Raw genomic sequence first — 21,941 nt, 5'->3', positions numbered from 1 at the left:
CTTTTCGTTCTCATAACTATGTTTCATAACTTTCATAAACTCTGTTGTATGAAAAGTAGATCCTTTTTGTGTATGGAGGTCACGACATGGCTTCCGTTTAGGGGGTTAGTCTATGCCTCACCTAACCTACCATAGAATAGCATAAAATTAATTGTAAACTTTAAGTAGGGTAATTTAAAGATTTCTGGAGAGGCCTATCCTATGTTATATTGCAGGAAGAGGCATATTAACCTCATGTTACCTCACTTTAATCTTATAAGGATTTCTTCTGCCTCACGAATCTTTCAGATACCCTACTCCATCACATTGATGCGGTATATTTTTCTGAGGACAATGGAACTTAAAATTATCTTATTTTACCGTTACGAACAAATTGTTCTAAAGATAAGAATTGTTTGGAAGAATAAAAGAATAAAGAAAATGTACACTTACAGGGAACCAGTCTGGGAAACCAGAACTAGTATCGGAACTGGTCTCGGAAACCAGTGAACCGGTCTGGAAGACCGAATGGGACGCAAGTCCTCAATTCCCTCCCTTCCCCGGTTTGGGAAACTTTTGGACGAGGTTAGAAGAATAAACGAATCAATGACGGTCGAGTTTCCTTTCAACCAAGAATGGAAAGCAGACTAGGACCCACATACCCACAGGTCCCATGTTCTACCAGACGACTAACCTGCAGTCCAGTACAACAACTCATCCTTCGGTTTGTGTCATTGGCACAAGTAGCGGAAAAATGATAGCTTACTCCAGAAAGTGTGTGGCAGTCTCTAACATCTGAAGTATTGTTGATCTATATATGTATATAGATAAGTATATATGTATAAAAAAAAAAAAGAATTCTGTCGCGGTTCACCACAACATATTGACCTCAAATTTTTACTAAAGTGGGATTTCTTTTTTTTCAACCTAGTTCTAAAAATCTGATATCTGTATTCTTGTCCTTTTCTTATTTTAAATATATACCCATATATATACATATATATATATATATATTTATATAACTATGACTTTTATTATCCTTGTTATTGGTTGCCAGATGTTAGTGATCTTTTAATCTCAAAATATCTGAAGTCACATCTGAATAGTTGTTCAGATTGACCTTAAAATTTCAGAAATGTGCATGGAGTCCTAAAACTACCTATAAAACAAATTTCAGCAAAATCAGAGAGAGGAGGGTGTTAGGCACCTGTTGATCTGACAGAGAATGCCCCATAATTGTAACTGGGTTCTACTCCTGTATCATGCAAATACATTTCTTACCTTTTCTTTATACCATTTGAATAGTTTAACTTTCCTGAGAAATGATTATGTTAGGTTAGGTTAAGTTACATTGGGAGCTATTAGGCAATGCAAGCTTCCCATAAATACCTGTACTTGTGTTATTCTGGAGAATTTCCTGTAACTATTGTATTTTACAAGTTACAAACTTCCTTATGAAGATCATATCTAATATGTTATCGATTGATTTGATTGATTTATGAAATTTTTGGCTTGAAGGCCAAGCGCCGTCTGATATGTTATCATCATGCATTATTATGATTTAGACTCAATCACGTCATCTATCGGTAAAGCTACACTATATCCACCAGATAACCAATACTTTGAACATAACTTATACATATAACTAAAATATACAAGTGATCCAAAATCTGAAACCTTACACCAGGTTCCAGTCTTATTTTCTTGCCCTCCAGTCTTGTTTACACCAGAACCTAGGTTATGGTTGTCAAGCTTATGATAATAAACCAGACATATTAATATATATTTTTCATTTAAATGCTAAGGCACAATGATAATAATAATAATATTGCATTAGTTTCATTGGTGTACGAAAACCGTTGCAAGTGACGGTCCTCGGGTCCTCCTATAAATCTTTGCGAAAGAAGAATATTTGACTATCAGTGTGAATCTGTTTTTATCACCTGCTCACAGCAGCAGGAGGAGGAAGAGGGGAACGCTCACTTGTCAGCTCTATTGATAAAGTCGAGGTTGACAAACTGGGCCTATATTGAGTGCCCCTTAGAGACTGAAATGTGCCAGGTGATATTCCTCTCCGAACTTTGTCCCACAGGCCACAACAAACAACGTGGGTTAGCATCCAATTATGTGCATGGTTCCGATTACAAAATACCCACCCCCAAAAAATAATAATATATATATATATGTGTATATATATATATATATATATATATATATATATATATATATATACACACACACACAATATCATATTAAGAGAGACTAGCAAAACTTGAGCTACAGACATTGGAGCAAAGAAGAGAGAGAGATTTGATAACTATTAATAGAATCATGAAAGGCTTAGAAACTATTAATAGAGAGGACCTAATAAGATGGGATGATAGAAATACAAGAGGACAGGGAAAGAAAATCAAGAAGGACAGTTATAGAAGAGATCTGAAAAAGAACAGCTTTCCGCACAGAGTAATAGACATTTGGAACAAGCTAGATGAGAAAATTCTTATTGTCCTGTCGTCCAGGTAGTTGCAGAGCAACCTTGTGGACAGCAGGGCAAAGTCGAAGTTGTGGTACAATTTGTACTTAAGGCCTTAATGCCAGACAGTACCGAATGCCTTCTCCACATCCTTAAACACCAAAATTGCCTTACTAGGGCGACCGTCTGGCGATCTTTGAACCCATTGAGTGATCATATAAATTATGTCGTCTGCACCTCGCTCCGGCCGAAAACCAAACTGGCAGTCCCTCAGCACATTCTCCGTCTCCACGTACCCGGTCAGGCGCCAGCAGTACTCCAGAAAGGAGGTTGGGCGGTATGAAAGGGGGGGATGGGGTGGAGACAGGTTTCTGAGATTTGGAAATGAGGATGGTTTGGGAGGCCTTGAGAAGCTGTAGGAAATACCCAGAGGCTAGTGAGCTATTGTATAGTGTCGTCATGTGTGATATTATGTTGTCTGGTATATGTTTGAGTAGGTATGCATCAATACCTGAAGGACCAGGGGATTTGAATGTTAAAACCGAGATAACCCCCTTTACCACCTCCAAAACGATGGAAGCAGATAAGAGGATCAACTTCATCTGAGAGAGATCAACAGTCTCGTCGGGAATGAGGTCACGGCAGCTATTCATGAAAGAGTTAACACTGTGCAAGGTGCTAAACCAATGTGGTCTTTGCACAGGATGGGCTTAAAGACCTTACTCCATGCTGACGCCAGATCAGCCTTGTGTTGGATGTGTATACAGAGTGGTTGAGATGGTTGATGACCTTAGGTGGAGGCACAGAGCACTCCTCCAGCTGTCGTTTGATGGTCCTCTAGAACTTGGAAGGATCCGTCGCACAGGCGCCTGAGAACGAAGCCATCATTTGCTCCTCCTCATGATGTGAATCGATGTAGAGTGATTTCCTCAGGCTCCTCTGAGAGTGCTTGTAGGAGGTCTGTAAATCTGTTCTGTAGTGCAATGCGTAGACTGTTAGTGCGCATAGAACATGAGAACATAGGAATGAAGGAGACTGCAAAAGACCATAAGGCCTACACTAGGCAGCTCCGTATCCATCACCACCTGTCATCCCCATCCATAAAGTTGTCTAATCGTTTCTTAAAACAACTGATAGTTTCAGCGCTTACTACATGGTTACTAAGTTTATTCCATTCATCGATCACCCTATTAGTAAACCAATTCTTGCCTATTTCCTTCTTAAATCTAAATTTGTCCAGTTTATAACCATTGCTGCGAGCCCTGTCCTGTTGTTTTAATATGATGACCTTGTTTGCATCACCCTTGTTAAAGCCTTTGATCCGGTTGAACACCTCTATTAGATCACCCCACACTCTGCGTCTTTCCAGAGAGTGTAAGTTAAGGTGCCTAAGCCTCTCTTCGTAAGGCAAATTTCTGAGTCCTTGTATCATTTTGGTTATTCTTCTCTGTGCTGATTTTAGTGAATTGATGTCCATTCTGTAGGACGGAAACCAAAACTTTACCGCATAGTCAAGGATGGGTCTAACGCTAGATAGTTTAATAATTACCTCTGCACTTCTATTCGTTACCGTCCTAGCAATGAAACCTAATGCTCTGTTAGCTTTATTCCTGGCGTTAATGCACTGTTTCCTGGTTTTAAGGTCCGGACTCACTAGAACTCCCAAGTCTCTCTCGCATTCAGTTTTCTCTAAAAGCGTGTTATCTAAGCTGAATCTATTTTCGGGGTTGTGTAGCCCTACATTTAGAGATATTGAAATTCTTTTACCATTTCATCGACTATGTGATCAATTTGTTGAGATCATCCTGCAGAATCTCTGCGTCGTCTCCTGACCTAATTAGGCGTCCTATTTTAGTGTCGTCCGCAAACTTACTAACATCACTATTTATCCCATCGTCTAAGTCGTTTATGTAAATAACGAACAACAAGAGACCCAAAGCCGAGCCCTGTGGGACCCCACTAGTAACATTGCCCCACCTAGATTTTACTCCATCTATGGTGACCCGTTGTTTACTGTTACTAATCCAAGCTCTAATCCATTCTAACACTTTTCCTCATATGCCATGGGCTTTGATTTTTTTTAAGTAGTCTCTGGTGTGTCACCTTGTCGAACGCTTTGCTAAAGTCAAGGTAAATAACATCGTAATTATCATTGTTATCTGACGCCTTATATACTTTAGTGTTAAAGGATAGAAGATTAGTCACACATGACTTACCCTTGGAGAAACCATGCTGTGAATCACGAATTAAATTGTGCCTTTCGATGTGTTCTCTGAGTCTATTTACTATTACTGATTCAAGCATTTTTCCTATAATCGATGTCAAACTGATTAGCCTGTAGTTGCATATAGACGATCTATCTCCCTTCTTAAAAACAGGAACAACATTTGCCTGCCTCCAAGCAGTAGGCACGAAACCAGTGTCTACCAATCTATTGAATATTTCAGTTAACTGGTCGCAGATTTCAAATTTACACTCCTTAAGCCTTCTCGGAAAATTTTCGGCTGGACCCGGGGATTTTGCAACTTTAAGTTTTTCAATCTGCTTGACTACTTCTACTTTACTAATGCTGATATTGGATAGACTACTTTCTTCATCGCCTCTGAAAATCGGATCGCAGTCAGGTACTTTATCTAACCTCTCATTAGTAAACACTGAAAGAAAATATTTGTTAAACTCCTCACTCATTTTTCCTCCGATTCTATCATGACATTTTCATTGTTTTTAATTGGTCCTATTCTTTCTTTATTTTTTGTTTTATAGAGATGAAAGAAACCCTTTGGGTTGCATCTTGCTTGACTGGCAGCCTTAATTTCATAATTACGTTTCGCTATACGTGTATTCTTTTTAACCAGCTTTGCCATTTCGTTATATCTTGATCTAATGTGTGTTTCCCCGTTTTTTATTTTTACGTAAAGTTCTCTTTTCATTCCGATCTTATGTTTCACTTTGTCCGTCATCGATTTGGGAGTATTACTATTTTTCCGTATTGACTTCAGGGGGATAAATGTATTTTGTGCATTAATAATTAGATCAGTTAGATTGCTTTACATTTCATCCAAATTGCTGACCTGTCTGTTGAGCCCCCGCCCCCAAGTGACCTGACCCAAGGTATGCATATTACCCTCCGTGACCCGACCCCAGGCCTGGTCAAGTACCGAGACCTGACCCCCCGTCGACAATGTCCGAAACGTCCGTGAATTCCGTATAATATTTCATATTCAATTTCAAATAGGTTTTTCTGTCGTCAAAGTTTGCTCTCCTGAAGTCTGGTACGTTATTCGTACTTTTTCATTCTTCCCAAATAATATTAAATCTTATTTCCTTGTGATCGCTAGAGTCTAGACTATCTCCCACTTTTACGTTGCTCATTAGGTGCTCATTATTAGTTAAAAGTAAGTCCAGAGTATTTTCTCCCCTCGTAGGATCGGTAATCACTTGTTTTAGGAAATTATCCTGCACCACATCTAGGAATTTCTTCGTTTACTCATCTCCTATTAAAGTTTCTCAGTCAATGTTCCTATAAATAAAATCTCCCATGATCAAAAGTTTTTTGTACTGGGACGTTCTGTGAATTTCATGAATCAGTCTATACAAGACGCCAATAACAACTTTTTTATTCTTGCCTATAATCTCTACCCAAATAGATTCCGCACAGTCCTCTTCCCTAATTGAATTGTTGATAATACAATTTATTGTATTTTTAACAAAAAGTGCTACTCCTTTCCCACTCCTGCCAACCCTATCTTTGTGAGAAAAAAAAATTATATTCTTCTATTTCGATTTCCGGAAGGAAATGTTTATCAGCCATGTTGATCCAGGATTCAGTAACAGCTATAATATCAAAATGCTCTACATATGCTTTACCTCGCAGCAAATCAATTTTGTTAATTATGTTTTTGCTATTTGTATAGTAAAATTTAAGTTTATCCTCCCTCCACCTGCTTTTGGTGATTCTTTTCACAGTCCCTCTCTAAGTTGTTTCTATTGCCTCAACTATATTCCGATACTTCCTCCCTACACCCACATAATCTACCCGAAAAACAACAACTAAAGGACGCCCACTTCTCGTTCCAGGGATTCAGCAAGGAGCCGAAATCCTCTGGGCGACAAGTGCACCCCATCGCTTGTATATAGTTGATTCTTACCGTAAAAGCTGTCCCAATTGTCGACAAATGCCCATCCATTGGCCTTACAATGTTTTGCTAGTCTTTACAAAGGATTAGAAAGGTGGAGCATGCCGACAGGAGACCTTTTGGTCCATATCTAGGTCGGATGCGAAAAAATCCAAATAGTAATAAAAGAATAAACTATAATAATGTAAATAACAAATAAAATACATAAATAAATTAATAGATATAGTTAAATAATAAAGAAACAGGTAAATAGTAAATAATAATAAATTGACACATGAATAATAATATATGAGAATCAAACAGACAAATGATAACAAAACAAAAACAAATAATATAAAATAGATTATAATCATTTCAGCATCTTGCCTAGGTGTTTATCTAAATGATTCTTTAAGCTTCGAACTGAACTACATTGCACTGCCTCTGCAGGAATTTTATTCCATTCATTAACTACACGGTCGGCGAAGTTGTTTCTACCCACTTCCAAATTGAATCTATTTGCAGTGCTTTGTTCTAGGAATGTACTTTTTCAACCAGTTTTTGACAAACTTCGTGAGTGAGCACCATTCCTGCTCTATCGCTGCATGTGGAACGTTGTTCAGGTTTATGTTGGTGTATGTCATAAGAGTATTTTTGAAGCCTTCCCAGTCGGCCTGACTGTAGCGTAACCGAGGCTCACTAGGGATAAGGATGGGTGAGGTGGAGATGGGAAGGATCAAGGTTAGGTGGTTGGAAAGGGTGGGGGGATCAGGTGAGACAGTTGAGTTGAAGAATGTTTGGCTGTTAGAGAACACCAAGTCCAGTTTACCCTGTATTCCTTGGGCTATGAATGTTGGAAAGTTTGTCCCCAGGAACTTCAGGCAGTGAATTACACTAAGAGAATGCAATTGCTGACTCCCTGAACTGCTGCTGTACGTGCCGGGGCTCCAGTCAACATACTTGATGTTGAAGTTGCCAATGAAGGTCTGAACTTTGTATGACATCACCTTGTGAAAATAAAATAAATGAATATTCACTAGTGAGGGACTTACCATTACTGATAGCCAGTGGTACCATGAAATTATAGGCCTACCCAGCTTACAGTAATTTATTGTAATTTTCTAACCACCCTAAAAGTGATCTGTGTATAGTGTGACATATTACTAAAAATATAACCATAAGAACTCATAATATACTTGAATATACATGGTAATAGTAGTCTGGTCCTGCAATGAAAGTTATAAAAAGCAAGTAAATTCTTTGTTGCAATTGCTTTATTCCTGCCATTTTTATGTGGAATTCTAAAGAGAGGATTTTGATTTCTGTATACACATGTCCAATTAGGATGGTTTTCTTCCATTATGTTATTATTGTACTCTCAGTGCATCATTTTCTAATGTTTTCAAGTTGTCTGAATTAGTTGTTCTGATTGTTAGGATCCATGGTATGAAAACTTAATTCAGGGTGGCTTTTACGAGATATAGATTGTATGGGGTGTTTGGGCAAGAATTAAACAGCTCTATATGCTTAGCATTCCATTAATGATTATTTGTGGTATAAGCAGGGTATGTTTGTTCTTACATTTGAGATATTTTTGGTAGCATGTTTAAGGGTGTTGGTAGCAGGTCCAATTGTTGTGTATTTTTTTATGTTTAGGATTGTTGTGGATTAAATGTTGCATAAGGGTGTGAATATGGTGCCTATTTCAGAGACCATGTACCATCTTGGGACTACACCTTCAGGTGGAGGTAGTCAATTGTAATGTAGGTTGGTTGGTCAATCCATTCCCCATCCATTTATTAGTTTACAATGGTGCTGCTGTTATTGCATAGCTTCTTGGCACCTTTACATAATCATAGGGTAACTTCCAAAAACGAAGATCGCAGGAGTTGAAACCATCCAACATAAACACAACTTATTTGGCAGGTCATAGGTGATTTAAAATATCTTTAAATGATCTTATACATTTATTGGATGAAAATGTCCTCAGCTAATACTCAAAAATTCATATTGAGTAGCAATTACACATTAGTTTGCTGTGAAGACTTTGTAAATGTGCTAACAACAGTAATAAAAATCATACTGCATCAAGCTTCTTATACATACAGCAAGAAGAAAAATACTATGTTGAGACTGACAAGTTGGGGAGAGTGAATGAAATGGATATAGATCAAAGTATATTCCTGAACAAACCTTAATATGAATCTAGTCAGGAATACACTCTTGGTTTTCTTCACCCACCTTCCCTAGAAAATATAAATTCTTTACAAGAACCTATTACATTAAAAACTTCATCTGCATACAGTGCTAGTATGATATAGTTTAGATATTTCAGTTCCTACATACATGTAACTATGCATCAACATTTAACCTAACATTGCCCTATCTATTCCATAGTGTCAGATTTATTTCAGTTCCTACATACATATAACTATGCATCAATATTTAACCTAACATTGCTCTTTGATTAAACATTTATTCTAGTTTCAACTTTTACTATTTTGCCCATTCTTTTATCTGAGACACTGTCGTGTCAACTGAACTTCCTGTTGTGATAATAAATTTCTCTGCCACTTCCCTCTTGACCCCTTTTTTAACAAATAACATACTGTCATGGGATTTTTCATGCTCAAGCATTCTAATAAACCCAGTAGATTTTAATCTTTAAGAAATGAAACTCCTACAAGGAATATCTAAATTTCTTACCTACATGTATTCTCATGTGCTATTTCAAGCCAACTTTCAGAGAAAATGAAGCTTTTCTTAAAGAAGAATGATATAGTCCAAGGATGTCTTAAGAGGATATCATGATAGATACAGAGGAAAAAATGTGCAGGGTTTAATAAATATTTCCTCTCAATAATTAGAAAAGAGAGGTTAGATATGGTACCTAATTGAAACCCTATCTTCAGTGGTGAAAAGATGGACTAACTAGCATTAGCAAGGAAGATGTAGTAAAACAGTGATAGACTTAAAGATACAAACCTCCAGGTCAAATCAGATTTTTCTAAGTGTACTAATTGAGTGCATATTTATCTTTGATTATTTAACAGAAGTATTTATTCAGTTGACGCTGGATTCATGCCTATTTCTTGGGGGCAGGTAAATGTTGTTCCTGTATTCAAAAAGGGTGATAAATCTTCTATTCACAACTACAGACCACACAGTCTGATGCCTTTTATAAGTAAAATGCTGGAATCATTAATAGCAAATAGTATTAGATAACATTTAGTGACGCAAGATCTGATTTATGACTCCCAATGTGGGTTCACCAAATGTAGGTCATGCGTAACTAATCTTTATCTTTTTACACTGTCTCTACAAGGTGGCAAATAACAATGATAGTTACAATGTTATATGCTTCGACTTTAGCAAAGCATTCGACAAGGAGTCTCACTCACCAAAGACATAAAATCAAGGCCCATGGCATAAGAAGAAAAGTGCTTGAATGGATTACATCATAGATTAGTGACAGGAAACAGCAGGTCATTATTAATGGTGAAAAATGCAATGGGTTAGTGTAGCTGGTATTCTCCAGGGCTCAGTTTTGGGTTCCTTATTGCTCATTATGCATATAAATAATTCGCACAATAGGATTAACCCCTTGAGTACCGGATGTGTGTTTTGTGACACCTGCGTGTCACGGCTGAGTGCACCCACCAGGAACTGAGTGTGCTCCCCATGACACGCACGTGTCACAGTTATAAGCTGTGTGTATTGAGGGCTCTCGAGGCCTCAGTTTCTGGGTTATTTCTACCCATGTGGTGGCAAGTGTCTGTGTTTACAAACATAAGGCTCCAGCCATTTGTGGGACGATTTGAAACGTTTGTTTACATAAGGTTGACGGGTCGGTAATGAAGGGGTGAACGGTGATGCAAGATGACACTAAAACAGGACGCCATAGGGGAAGATGCAATACTGCAGGAGAATCTTGATAAATTGTTTGCATGGTCAGAGAAATGTTAAGTGGACTTCAATATCTCAAAGCAGTGTGTCTAACATAGGATTACACAACTCAGCCAACAGGTATAACTTAGATGATGCCATGTTAAAGAAAAGAGTGTGAAAAGGATTAAGGTATGTTAGTGAGTCCTAAACTTAAATCCAGGAAACAGTGCATTAATAACATGAATTGGACTAACAGGACATTAGGATTTATTGCTAGGATGGTAAAAAAATATATAGTTAGACCCATCCTTGACTATGCAGTACAGTTTTGGTCTCCATCCTTTATTTCAGTTCCTACATACATGTAACTATGCATCAATATTTAACCTGATATTGCTCTTTGATTAAACATCTATTCTATAGTTTCAACCTTTACTATTTTGCCCATTCCTTTATCTGGTCATGTCAGTACACAGGAGAATGACAGAAATTATACAAGAGCTTAGAAATTTACCACATGAAGATAGGGTTAGGCACATTAACTTACACTCTCTGGAGAGACAAAGAGTGTGGGATGATCTAAGAGGTATTAAAATAGGTCAAAGGCTTTAACATGGATGATGCAGCAAGGTCATCTATTAAGACATGGGTAAGACTTTTAGTAATGGTTTTGAACTGGACAAATTTAGGTTTAAGAAAAATAGGCAAAAGCTGGTTTACCAACAGAGTGGTTAGCAAATGGAATATGCTTAGTAACTATGTAGTGAGCCCTGAAACAACTGATTGTTTTCAGAGAATATAACTTTATAGGTAAGGACATGGAACTGCTTAGTGTAGACTTTATGGTCTCTTGTAATCTCCTCCATTGTTATGTTCTTACGGTTTCTCACCAGTGTGAGTTCTGAGGTGACTTTTCAAACGACTAGAATGAGAAAATGAAGACTCGCACACGGTACATTTATACGGCTTCTCGCCTGTGTGAGTTCTCATGTGACTCTTCAGATGACCCGACTGGGAAAATGAAGACTGGCACACAGTACATTTATACGGCTTCTCACCAGTGTGAGTTCTTATATGCTTCTGCAAAGTCCCATGCTCAGAAAATGAGTTCTCACACAGGGAACATTTGTACGGCTTCTCGCCACTATGAGTTCTCATGTGACTTTTCAAACTACAAGACTCCGAAAATGAAGATTTGCAGACACTACATTTATAGGGCTTCTCGCCAGTGTGAGTTCTCATGTGACTCTTCAAACCACTCGACTCGGAAAATGAAGACTCGCAATGGGTACATTTATAGGGTCTCTCCCCAGTATGAATTCTCATATGTCTTTTCATACAACCTGAATTCGAGAACGAAGACTCACAAAACTTACATTTATACGGCTTCTCACCTGTGTGAATTCTCATGTGAATCTTCAACTGACCAGATGCAGAGAATGTCGATGCACAAAACTTACAATGATAAGGCTTCTCGCCTGTGTGAGTTCTCATGTGACTCTTCAAACCGCCAGACTGAGAAAATGAAGCTTCACAAAGGGTGCATTTATACGGCTTCTCTCCAGTGTGAATTCTGATATGTTTTTTCAAATTACCCAATTCTGAAAACGACGACTCACAATATTTACATTTATATGGCTTCTCGCCTGTGTGAGTTCTCATGTGACACCTTAGACGAATCGACTCTGAAAACGAAGAGTCACAAATAGTACATTTATGAGGCTTGTCTCCAGTGTGTGTTCTCATGTGGCTTTGTAGGCTACCACATTGTGAGAATGACGACTCGCACAAGGTGCACCTATACGGCTTCTCACCTGTATGAGTTTTCATGTGCACCTTTAGAGAACCTTTGGTAAATGAAGCTTCACATACTTCACACTGGACATATTTCTTTAACATTTCCATTTCATACGAAACTTCAGTGCCAGATATTTCAGAGTTTGTTTCCTTTTCAGAGTTCCTATCATCAAACACTTGTTCTTCTGCTTTACTATTCATCTTCAAGAATTTTCCTTTCCCACTGTGTAACTGATATCACGGTGTGCCTTCCTGTACCTTTAGAAAAGAAAATCTATAATTACACATTAATATACATATTTCCTTTATATATATATATATATATATATATATATATATATATATATATAAACTTGAAACCTATTTGAATTTTGAATTTGAAAAATAAACCATAATAGGCTTATATATTATTCTTGTCAACACTTTCTTATATCTTTATATCAATTTCGATTTCAACAGACAATGGACATAAAAAAAAATTTGGTATAACTGAATTGTCACCCAATAAAATGAAGCTACTGTATATGGCTTAACATTTGTTCAGACCAAAAATATATGTATCATATTTGTCCATTATGATACATTTATAGTTCTTACACAAGGAAAATTACTTTCCAATCTAGTAATAATTCTGAAAAGGATAAATTTGAATTTCACCCCTACCTTTAAACCTAAACAGTTCTCTGAACTGTTTAGGTTTGCACTTGTGTGCACTTCCCAATACACACTTTCCTGAATCTTACAAGAATGAGCCTAGCTTCTTGCATTTTCTATTTGCAGCAACATCATGAACATGTGGGTAACATGAAGAAAATTACTGAAAGTCTGGTATGCCCTAGACTGGAATAAAAAGCAGTGGTAAACCACAAAAAGAAATATGTAATAAAAAGTATAGAATGCAATGTGATCCAATTGTAAATGACAAGACATATTAGGAAAGACTGTGGACACTGTGACTTCCTTCACTAGAAGAGTAAAGAGAGGCAACCTGATGAAAACATTTAGATAAGAGATAAATACAGAAAAAATATAGAGGATTTGCTGGTATAGGAACAAAGATCAATACAAGGTAGTAAACAAAAAGCTTGTCTAAAAGATGTGGGGAAATACAGTGAGTCCTCATTATACGGTACATATGCGTTCCTCAAAACCTTACCGCAAATTGAAATTACTGTATACCGAATGTGGGAAGAGATTGATTATTGTGGTGGCCACACAGCATGGTGGCACTACAGTATGGTGTAAACAAAACACGAGTGGATACCGTATCTGTGAATTTTTCTCACCGTAAGTAGAATTGAGGGTAGCAATTACCAAATACCGGGACCGTGAATTTAAAGGATAAAGAATTACTGTATAAAGAGGACTCACTGTAGTTTTTTTTTCCTCTCTTCTTTTAATAGGTCGTTACTGTCACTGTTTATACATCTCTTATCATTTTTATAATTTGTGCTTTAATCACTTATGGTGATAATTTAGTCTATTTATATATTGTTCTACTTGGGAAGCAGCAGTTTTTCATTTCCCTTATGACTTCTGGTGCTCCAACTTGTCTCATTCTTTCCATTGCTATTTTTACTTTCCCCATGTCTGCTATACAAGGTGACTAAATAGGGTGGAGTGCTGGGGTTTCTCTTTTGTATTTTTTTCCTATGAAGAGTCAAGATAGACTCTGCTACCCACCATAAGAGAAAAGGCATCTGCACTTGTGTTTGATTTTCGGGAGTGACTGAGACATTTGATGTGTAAGAGTAGAAAGTTGAAAGTAAATTTTACCAAAACTGATTGATGAAATGTAAAAGGAATGATGATGGCATGTTAAATGTTAGTGAAGAATGCTAGGCTGGAGAAAATGGAGTTTTAAGCACTTGGGAGATGAATTATAGGGCAAAGGGAGTATATATATGGAAGAAACAAAAACAATTATGAGAGAACTATTTGAAGATGAATGCAGACTAAAGGATGTACGAAACCATGATTGTGTGGGTTAACATGTGTCAGTTAACAGAAGAGTGGATGTGGAGATGAGTTTAAGTGTAATGGAAGTAGAGAGAGAGAAATATGTAGGTGAGGAAGACAACTGGGGTAGGAAAAGACTGTTGAACATAATATATAGAAAAATACTTAGGGAATTGGTCACATGGAAAGAATGAACAAGGAAAGACTAGCAAAAAAATAAAATAAAATAAAAGGAAATGGAAAGCAAAAGTGGATGAAGTGAACTGGGAAGGAAGTCAAGAAAATGTTACAGGGATGGGTTGCATGGGCCTTTAGATGCATATGGGCAGAGTGCAAAAGACAGTAAAGAGAGATTGTAAATGGAAAATATTCTCATCTGATTAATTGATTTCAAACACTAGTTGAAACCTTACAATTTTCAGAATCCCCCTGATATAAAGCTTTTGTCATATACTGGCTAGTTAAAAAAAAATAATAATACCAATGTCCTTCATGCTATGGTACTGAAAATAAAGGACAGGGGAAAGAGGGACACTACTTGCAGCAGAGTGTTGCCACAAGCAATTTGGACCAAGGGCATTCATTAAACTTCTTGCTACAAAGTACTCTGTAAAGGACACCATCCTAATCACCTAATTTAGGGAGTTTACAATTTTAATTCTAATCATGAAATTAAAAAAGTTCTGGTTCAATTAGCTCACCAAACTTTATTCTAGCTCATGCATTTATATATACACATATATATATATATATATATATATATATACATATATATGTATGTATATATCTATGGGACACTGTAAACCTCAATATCCCCAGAGTACTCATGTAAAAATAAGCTTCCCCACTTATTAGCTTATAAAGAGTAACAACCCCAGAAATTAACTTGTTAATATAAATCGACCTAATAATGATGATAATTGAATTAAGGATAGCTGCAAGGTAAATCCTAACCTAACTTGTAAATAAAAATCAGCTATCCTCAATGAGAAACCCCAAGTATTATTTTGTAATGCTAAACGACCATCAGATACTCAAGGGTAGCGGATCTTTACGTCTCGATTATGTATTTGTAGTGTAGATCATATCGTTGCCAGGTCTTTAGAATGTAGAAATGAACATATTCAATAAATATACGCGTGGGTTATTTATGGCCATAAGAGATGGCTGGCGTATTTCCGCGAGCTCAGAAATAACCTGCCAACCTTGTGTATTTTTCGTGAAATTACAATTCTAATCTATCTATGTATAGTTGTTATGAATTTTGTTGAGTATTTATTAAATTAAAGGTCAGTGAAAGGAAATAAGGGTGATTCGTCACCTTAATTCACCACAATTTAACCTATCCTAACATACGAAATGTCCTTTCATCACCCCTATTATCTGTACGATGAAAATTATCGCGCCGCAGCAATCGTACGACGAAAATAATGATATACTACAGCAAAAACATTAACTTTGTCAACCAGTCCCCCCGCCCACTTCACACACATATGTCAATCCGTGTACCCCTTCCATCGTCTTTATTCAGTCTTGCTTATGAAACAACTGCTTTAGATTTCTCTCATAACACAACTCCCGATGCTTGGGTGTAGAAATCAATGCCTTTTGCGTTTGAAAATACCGATATCGACACATCAACTAGTATCAAGACACGTAAATGGTCCTTACACATGTGTATCTTGTAATAGTAACTTCCTCATGGAGATCATATCTGATATGTTACATTAATTGGAATACATATAACTTATTTATATAGTATAATGTTTGTGATTAAATAAATAAATAAAATTTGCTACAAAGGACCTGAAATCTAGAACCTTGAAAAAGATGTCTTATCGTTCAAGCCTCCATTGTTGTTTTCACCACGACCAAAACTATGGTTGGCAGGCGTATGACAATACACCAACAATACTAATAGAATAAAAAACAAAAATATATAATTGAATACTGCAACACAATGATAATAACTACTCTTCGTTTAAGTTTCATTGACTTGAAACCCATATGAAAGTAATAGCAAACAACGGTGCTTGGGCACTGCCATAGATCGATTTTGCGAAAGAAAAAATCGACTATCAGTTTTTATCACCTATTGGAGTAGTACGGGACAACTGGTCATTTGTCAGGTGTACTGAAAGTCGACGCTGACAAACTGGGCCTAGACCGAGTGACTCTAAAGATTCAAGGGTGCCAGCGAATATCCCTTTACTTTCGACTCAAAGGGCCACAAGAAACCGGCTGTCAATATTAGCTGCCATGTGCAATTAGTAACAAGAACACATAGTTCGGAATAATAATTATCCTCGGCAATTTGCAATTATTATTCCGAACTATGTGTTCTTGTCACTATTTGCACTTCATGTACATTGATTCATTGCCAAATAAAGTCTATCTATTATATTATGTAGATTATCTGCATGGTTCAGTTTGGAAATGTAATCTTTCGGCATAACAAGAAAAAACACATAAAACAACGTAGTGTTATCTTCAAGTTTTTGAGGTACAAATATACCTTGCTCAAAATAATTATCGAGAGGAGTTCATTTATATACTTTGTGTAATTTCAACATTTAATAAAATTCGCCTTTGAAATAATGTATACTGACGACGATATGACATCAGAACATGGCGACACCGCACTCAGCATTGACCTTTGGGTGATAGCACAACTTAGGGGCACCATTTGGAGGTGATGAGGCAGCAGTTAGTTCTCTTTCACGCTGCTTTTGAGACCCGTATCGAAATCTTGCCTTCCTGTTCATGGGCAGGAGACAATACAGTACTGAAGGTTGCAAGACCTCAAAACGGGATTCATAGCAAGCAAGGAAAGCCTAATCTTTCCCAGAGAGCATTTGTCTTATATGCGTAGATATGTGGGTGAGGCACATTAAAGTTCGTCATCCATGATAAATGTTGCACGAAGTTTTGAGATGTTTGAGAAGAGGGGGAAAAAAGGGAGGGGGGGATTCGAGGATCTGATCTAGAGACAGAAATTCTTCAACGAATGAGAGGGGTGTTACCAAGATATGTCGTCGTAGTGGCTTTGCATCTGTGCCATCGAAAAGAGTGCATGGTGACTGAAATTAGGGGGGGGGGGGGCAGAACAAACTATATATGTGGCTTTTTGGAGAAGGCTTTTAGTGTGGGGAGGGTGTTTTTCGACAAAGAATGAAGCTAGTATATTTGGTGTATGGTCGATTGCTATTTAAGAGCAAAAACTTTATTTGCTGTGTTTTCCACTTAACATCTGCAAATATCTTGAAAGGATTCAGTTTACTGCCACAAACTACCTTACAATGAAGGAGAATGCAAGAGATCATAAGGCCTACACTAGGCAACTCCGTATATATCACCACCTGTCACCCCCATCCATAAAGTTGTCAAACCGTTTTTTAAAACAACTAATAGTTTCCGCTCTTACTCCCCCGGTACTTCTTGTTCCTCTACCACCGGAAACTTCTCCCGGTACTTCATGTTCCTCTACCACCGGAAGCTTTTCCCGGAACTCTGTCTTTTCCCCTTCCCCACCTCCCAGTCACGTAGACCTTATGGCTTTGATTTGGACCTTCATGTCTAACCCGGCAATCTCATCTCAGAGTCAAATTGGTCCTTTTCTCAATATCCCAAGCATCGATACCATTTTGTGGGAATTTTCCACAACTTTGAGAAATTTGAAGAATTATATATAGAATTTGAAGAACTATATGTTGCAATGAACTTATTTGTGTGTATAATAATTCCTTCTATTTTGTGAGGAAAAATGTGGAACTCCAGATTTCCTTGTGAGAATTTTGTGGACAAAATCTCACTCATTTGTGGGAATTGGGTGGAGTTTTAGAGTCCTCTAGAATACATTTGGGATGCAAGCTAGCTTGAGACCGTCTGGCCATAACAAAGACAGAATCCTTTTCTTGAAGAAAGATAAAAATAATGTAAACATAAATTAATCAATCAATATTGAATAAACAAATAAATGAGCAATAACTAATCACAGTGGCAACACTATTACACACAAAGGATTACAAAGGCAAAGCATGCCGACAGGAGACCTTTTGATCCATATCTAGGTCGGATGCAAAAAAAAAAAAAAAAAAATATATATATATATATATAACAATGTAAATAACAATTAAAATACATAAATAAATGCATTGGTATAGTTGAATAACAAACAGGTAAATAGTAAATGATAATAAATTGACATATAACTAATAATAAATGAAAATCAGACAGACAAATTATAACAAAAACAAAAACAAATAATATAACATAAATTATAATCATTACAGCATCTTACTTAGGTATTTATCTAAATGATTCTTAAAGCTTCGAACTGAACTACATTGCACTACCTGTGCAGGAAGTTTATTCCATTCATTAACTACACGGTTGGCAAAGTTGTTTCTACCTACTTCCAAATTGAATCTATTTCCGGACAGTTTGAGACCATTGTTTCTTGTCTGATTCTCATTCAATGTGAAATTTTGTCACTTTTGATGTTGTCAATTCCCTTTAAAATCTTAAAGACCTGTATCAAGTCACCTCTGAGTCTACGCTTTTTTAGGGAAAACAGATTCATGTGCTTTAGTCGATTTTCGTATGATTTATTTTTGATATTTGGAATCAGTTTTTGTGGCTCGCCGTTGTACTTTTTCCAGTCTGTCAATGTCTTTAATGAGATTCGGTGACCATACGGAAACAGCATATTCCAAATGTGGACGAACTAACGATTTATATAGCTTGTTAATGAGTGATGGACTTTTGAAATCAAAAGATCGCGCAATCAATCCCAGAATCTTATTTGCTTTCTCAGAAGGCTGAAATACACTGTTTGGGATGATTTGAGGTCGTTACTGATAATTACGCCGAGATCTTTTTCACTATCCACTTTTGTTAACGAATTTCCAAATAACTTGTAATCGTACTTGCTGTTATTTTTACCTATGTGCATTACTTTGCATTTACTTGTGTTAAATTTCATTAGCCACTTTTCAGACCATTGCTGTAATTGATCTAAATCTTCTTGAATATCTAATTTGTTTTGAGTGATCATTTGCCACTCCGTACAGTTTTGTATCATCAGCAAATTTGGAAACAGTAGATTTTAGTCCATGGTCTATATCATTTATATATACTATGAATAGAAGTGGCCCAAGAACGGAACCCTGAGGAACTCCACTTGCAACACTTTTCCATCCAGAAGTTTTTCCATTTAAAACAACTCTCTGTTTTCGACCTTTCAACCAATTACTAGTCCAACCTAATAGGCTACCACTTATTCCATGCAAAGCTAATTTAGTAAGTAGTCTTTCGTGTGGGACGGTATCAAAAGTTTTTGCAAAGTCTAGATATATTAAATCTATATTGTTTCTTTTGTCATAATTCGAGACAACTGTGTTGTAGAATTCGAGTAAGTTAGTCACGCAAGAACGTTTCCGTCTGAAACCATGTTGGCTATCATTTATCAAACGGTTACTTTCTAAATGATATTCGATAGCATCTCTGATGATAGTTTCCATTATTTTTCCTACGATCGAAGTCAAACTAATAGGCCTATAGTTATTTGGTTTCTTTTTGTCACCTTTTTTGAATATGGGAGTAACGTTAGCTAGCTTCCATTCTCTTGGGACATCTCCGGATATGATGGATTTCTTGAAAATAATTTCTAATGGAACAATAATCTCATTTTTCATTTCCTTTAAGATTCTTGGATGCCAACCGTCAGGCCCTGGTGTTTTATTAACTTTGAGTTTGTCTATACACCTTTTAATTGTTTCTTTTGTTATATTTACCGTAGTGAGTAAGTTTACCCCCAGACTTTTCACAGGTTTCAGTTTGGAATTCACTTTGAGGTGTTTCGTTTACGATACCGAGCTATTATGTGTATTATTATGTGTATTATTTATTTCATTTATTATTTTTATCATTTTGATTTTATTCTATTTTTTTTTTATCATTTATATATTTTTTTGCATCCCACCTAGTTATGGACCAAAAGTTCTCCTGCCAGCATGCTCCGCATTTGTAATCCTTTGTAGGTCCCAAGTTTCAACCCACCTCAGCCTTGCTCCTCACACGTTCACCATCTCTTCCTCGTGCTTGTTCAAACCCTTCCAGAGGAGGCTACACCAGTTTGTTCTTTGGTAGGATTTTGGAAACGGGGAATTTAATGTACTATGTCCTTATATTAACTCACTTGCAAGACTAACTTACCCAGTGAGCATTCCTTACGTAAATAAAGATTTTACAGTACTTTTTCCTTTCTCAAATTTGCTTGTCCTTTTGAAGGTGTTTGCATCATTGAGGTATTGTTTGTCCAATGACTCCTCTGCTAGGTTTATATATGTCTCAGCTATTGATATCAATACATCATATTATAAATAGAGCTAATAGAATTAGAATTCTTTCATCACAACCTATGCTACCATCATTCACTGTTGATTCTGGTACTTATTGAAATCTTTAAGACTGAGAAGCATTTTATAATGCTAATGAATGTGAAAATAAAATGGATAAATATAAGAGACCTTACCACTACTGATAGCCAATGGTACCATGAAAATATGGGTCTACCAGATAGTTTACAGTATGTACAATTTTTTACCTAACCATAAAAAAGCAAAGAAAAAAGACCATAAAAATTCATAATATACTTGAGTATATGGTATTAGTAATTGTCAATTCATTTTCATATGGTATTCTGTAAGGAGGATTTTGATTTCTGTATAGACATGTCCAATCAGAGTGGTTTGGGTTCATCCTGACATAAGAACATAAGAATGAAGGAGGCTGCAAGAGACCATAAGGCCTACACTAGGCAATTCTGTGTCTATTACCACCTGTGATCCCCATCCATAGAGTTGTCTGTTTCTTAAAACAACTGATAGTTTCAGCACTAAGTACATAGTTACTAAGTCTATTCCATTCATTGACCACCCTGTTAGTAAACCATTTCTTGCCTATTTCCTTCTTAAATCTAAATTTGTCCAATCTAAATTCATTACTGTGAGTCCTGCCCTGTTGTAATGTTTTCAAGTTGTCAGAATTGATCTTGCTGATTGTGAGGAACCATGCCGTGAAGGTGTAGTCCAGGGTGGTTCTAGAGAGATATAGATTGTATGGTGTGCTTGGGCAAGAATTACAACAGCTCTGCATGCTCATTTTGCGACACTGCTTCTGACCCAGGGCAGTGGACAAGGTGCAGGGATGACCCGTCATCCAGGAGGTGCTAAGATAAGAGGGAGGATGGATGGGGTGTGGAGTGTATTCAGGGATGGAATGGGTGGGAATTATTTTATACCTTTTCCTTTTTTGGCTACCTCCCTTGTAAGGGGGAAAAAGCCTTGGTATATGTATGTAAGAGTAGGGTATGTTTGTTTTTACATTTGGAATGTTTTTAGTATCAGACTTAGGAACAAGACATCAATTGGGAAGAGTGACCATATACTACTTGAACTCGAACTAAAAGAGGAAATTTATCCGGGAAAAATGAGAAACATGGAAAGGAAGACTAATGTATAAAAAACAGATTTTGGGAAACTCAGACAATTCTTTCAAAAAGCAAATTAGGAAAACTTCTTTAATGAAGAAACACAGGTGGAATAGAAATGGATGATATTAGAAAAAATCTGTAATGGAGTGGATAAATACATACCATAACAAAAAACAGGAAAAGATGTACATTAAGTGTTGGTACAACAAAAAATGTAGTGAGGCAAAAGATAGAA

The 21,941-nt window shown here is 36.7% G+C and overlaps 1 protein-coding gene across 2 annotated transcripts; it reads right to left on the bottom strand.

Moving 5' to 3' along the window:
* Positions 1-8,399: 8,399 nt before the first annotated feature.
* On the bottom strand, positions 8,400-16,200 carry LOC143031514 (uncharacterized). 2 transcript variants are annotated; one of them, XM_076195456.1, is made up of 3 exons: positions 16,032-16,199; positions 12,916-13,092; positions 8,400-12,510 (listed from the first exon to the last, which is right to left on the bottom strand). In XM_076195456.1, exon 3 carries the CDS (start codon positions 12,451-12,453, stop codon positions 11,332-11,334), a length of 1,122 nt encoding a protein of 373 aa, XP_076051571.1. In that variant the 5' UTR covers positions 12,454-12,510; positions 12,916-13,092; positions 16,032-16,199; the 3' UTR covers positions 8,400-11,331. The 2 variants fall into 2 exon arrangements, with proteins under 2 accessions (XP_076051571.1, XP_076051572.1); XM_076195457.1 differs by lacking the exon at positions 12,916-13,092 and having other exon boundaries at positions 16,032-16,200.
* Between the last annotated feature and the right edge of the window lie 5,741 nt (positions 16,201-21,941).

Source organism: Oratosquilla oratoria, chromosome 12 (assembly GCF_046742065.1).
Source record: "Oratosquilla oratoria isolate Oo_2021 chromosome 12, ASM4674206v1, whole genome shotgun sequence".
Lineage (NCBI taxonomy): Eukaryota > Metazoa > Arthropoda > Malacostraca > Stomatopoda > Squillidae > Oratosquilla > Oratosquilla oratoria.
The sequence above is the reverse complement of the archived record's forward strand: the minus strand, read 5'-3'. Positions and strand labels throughout refer to the sequence as shown.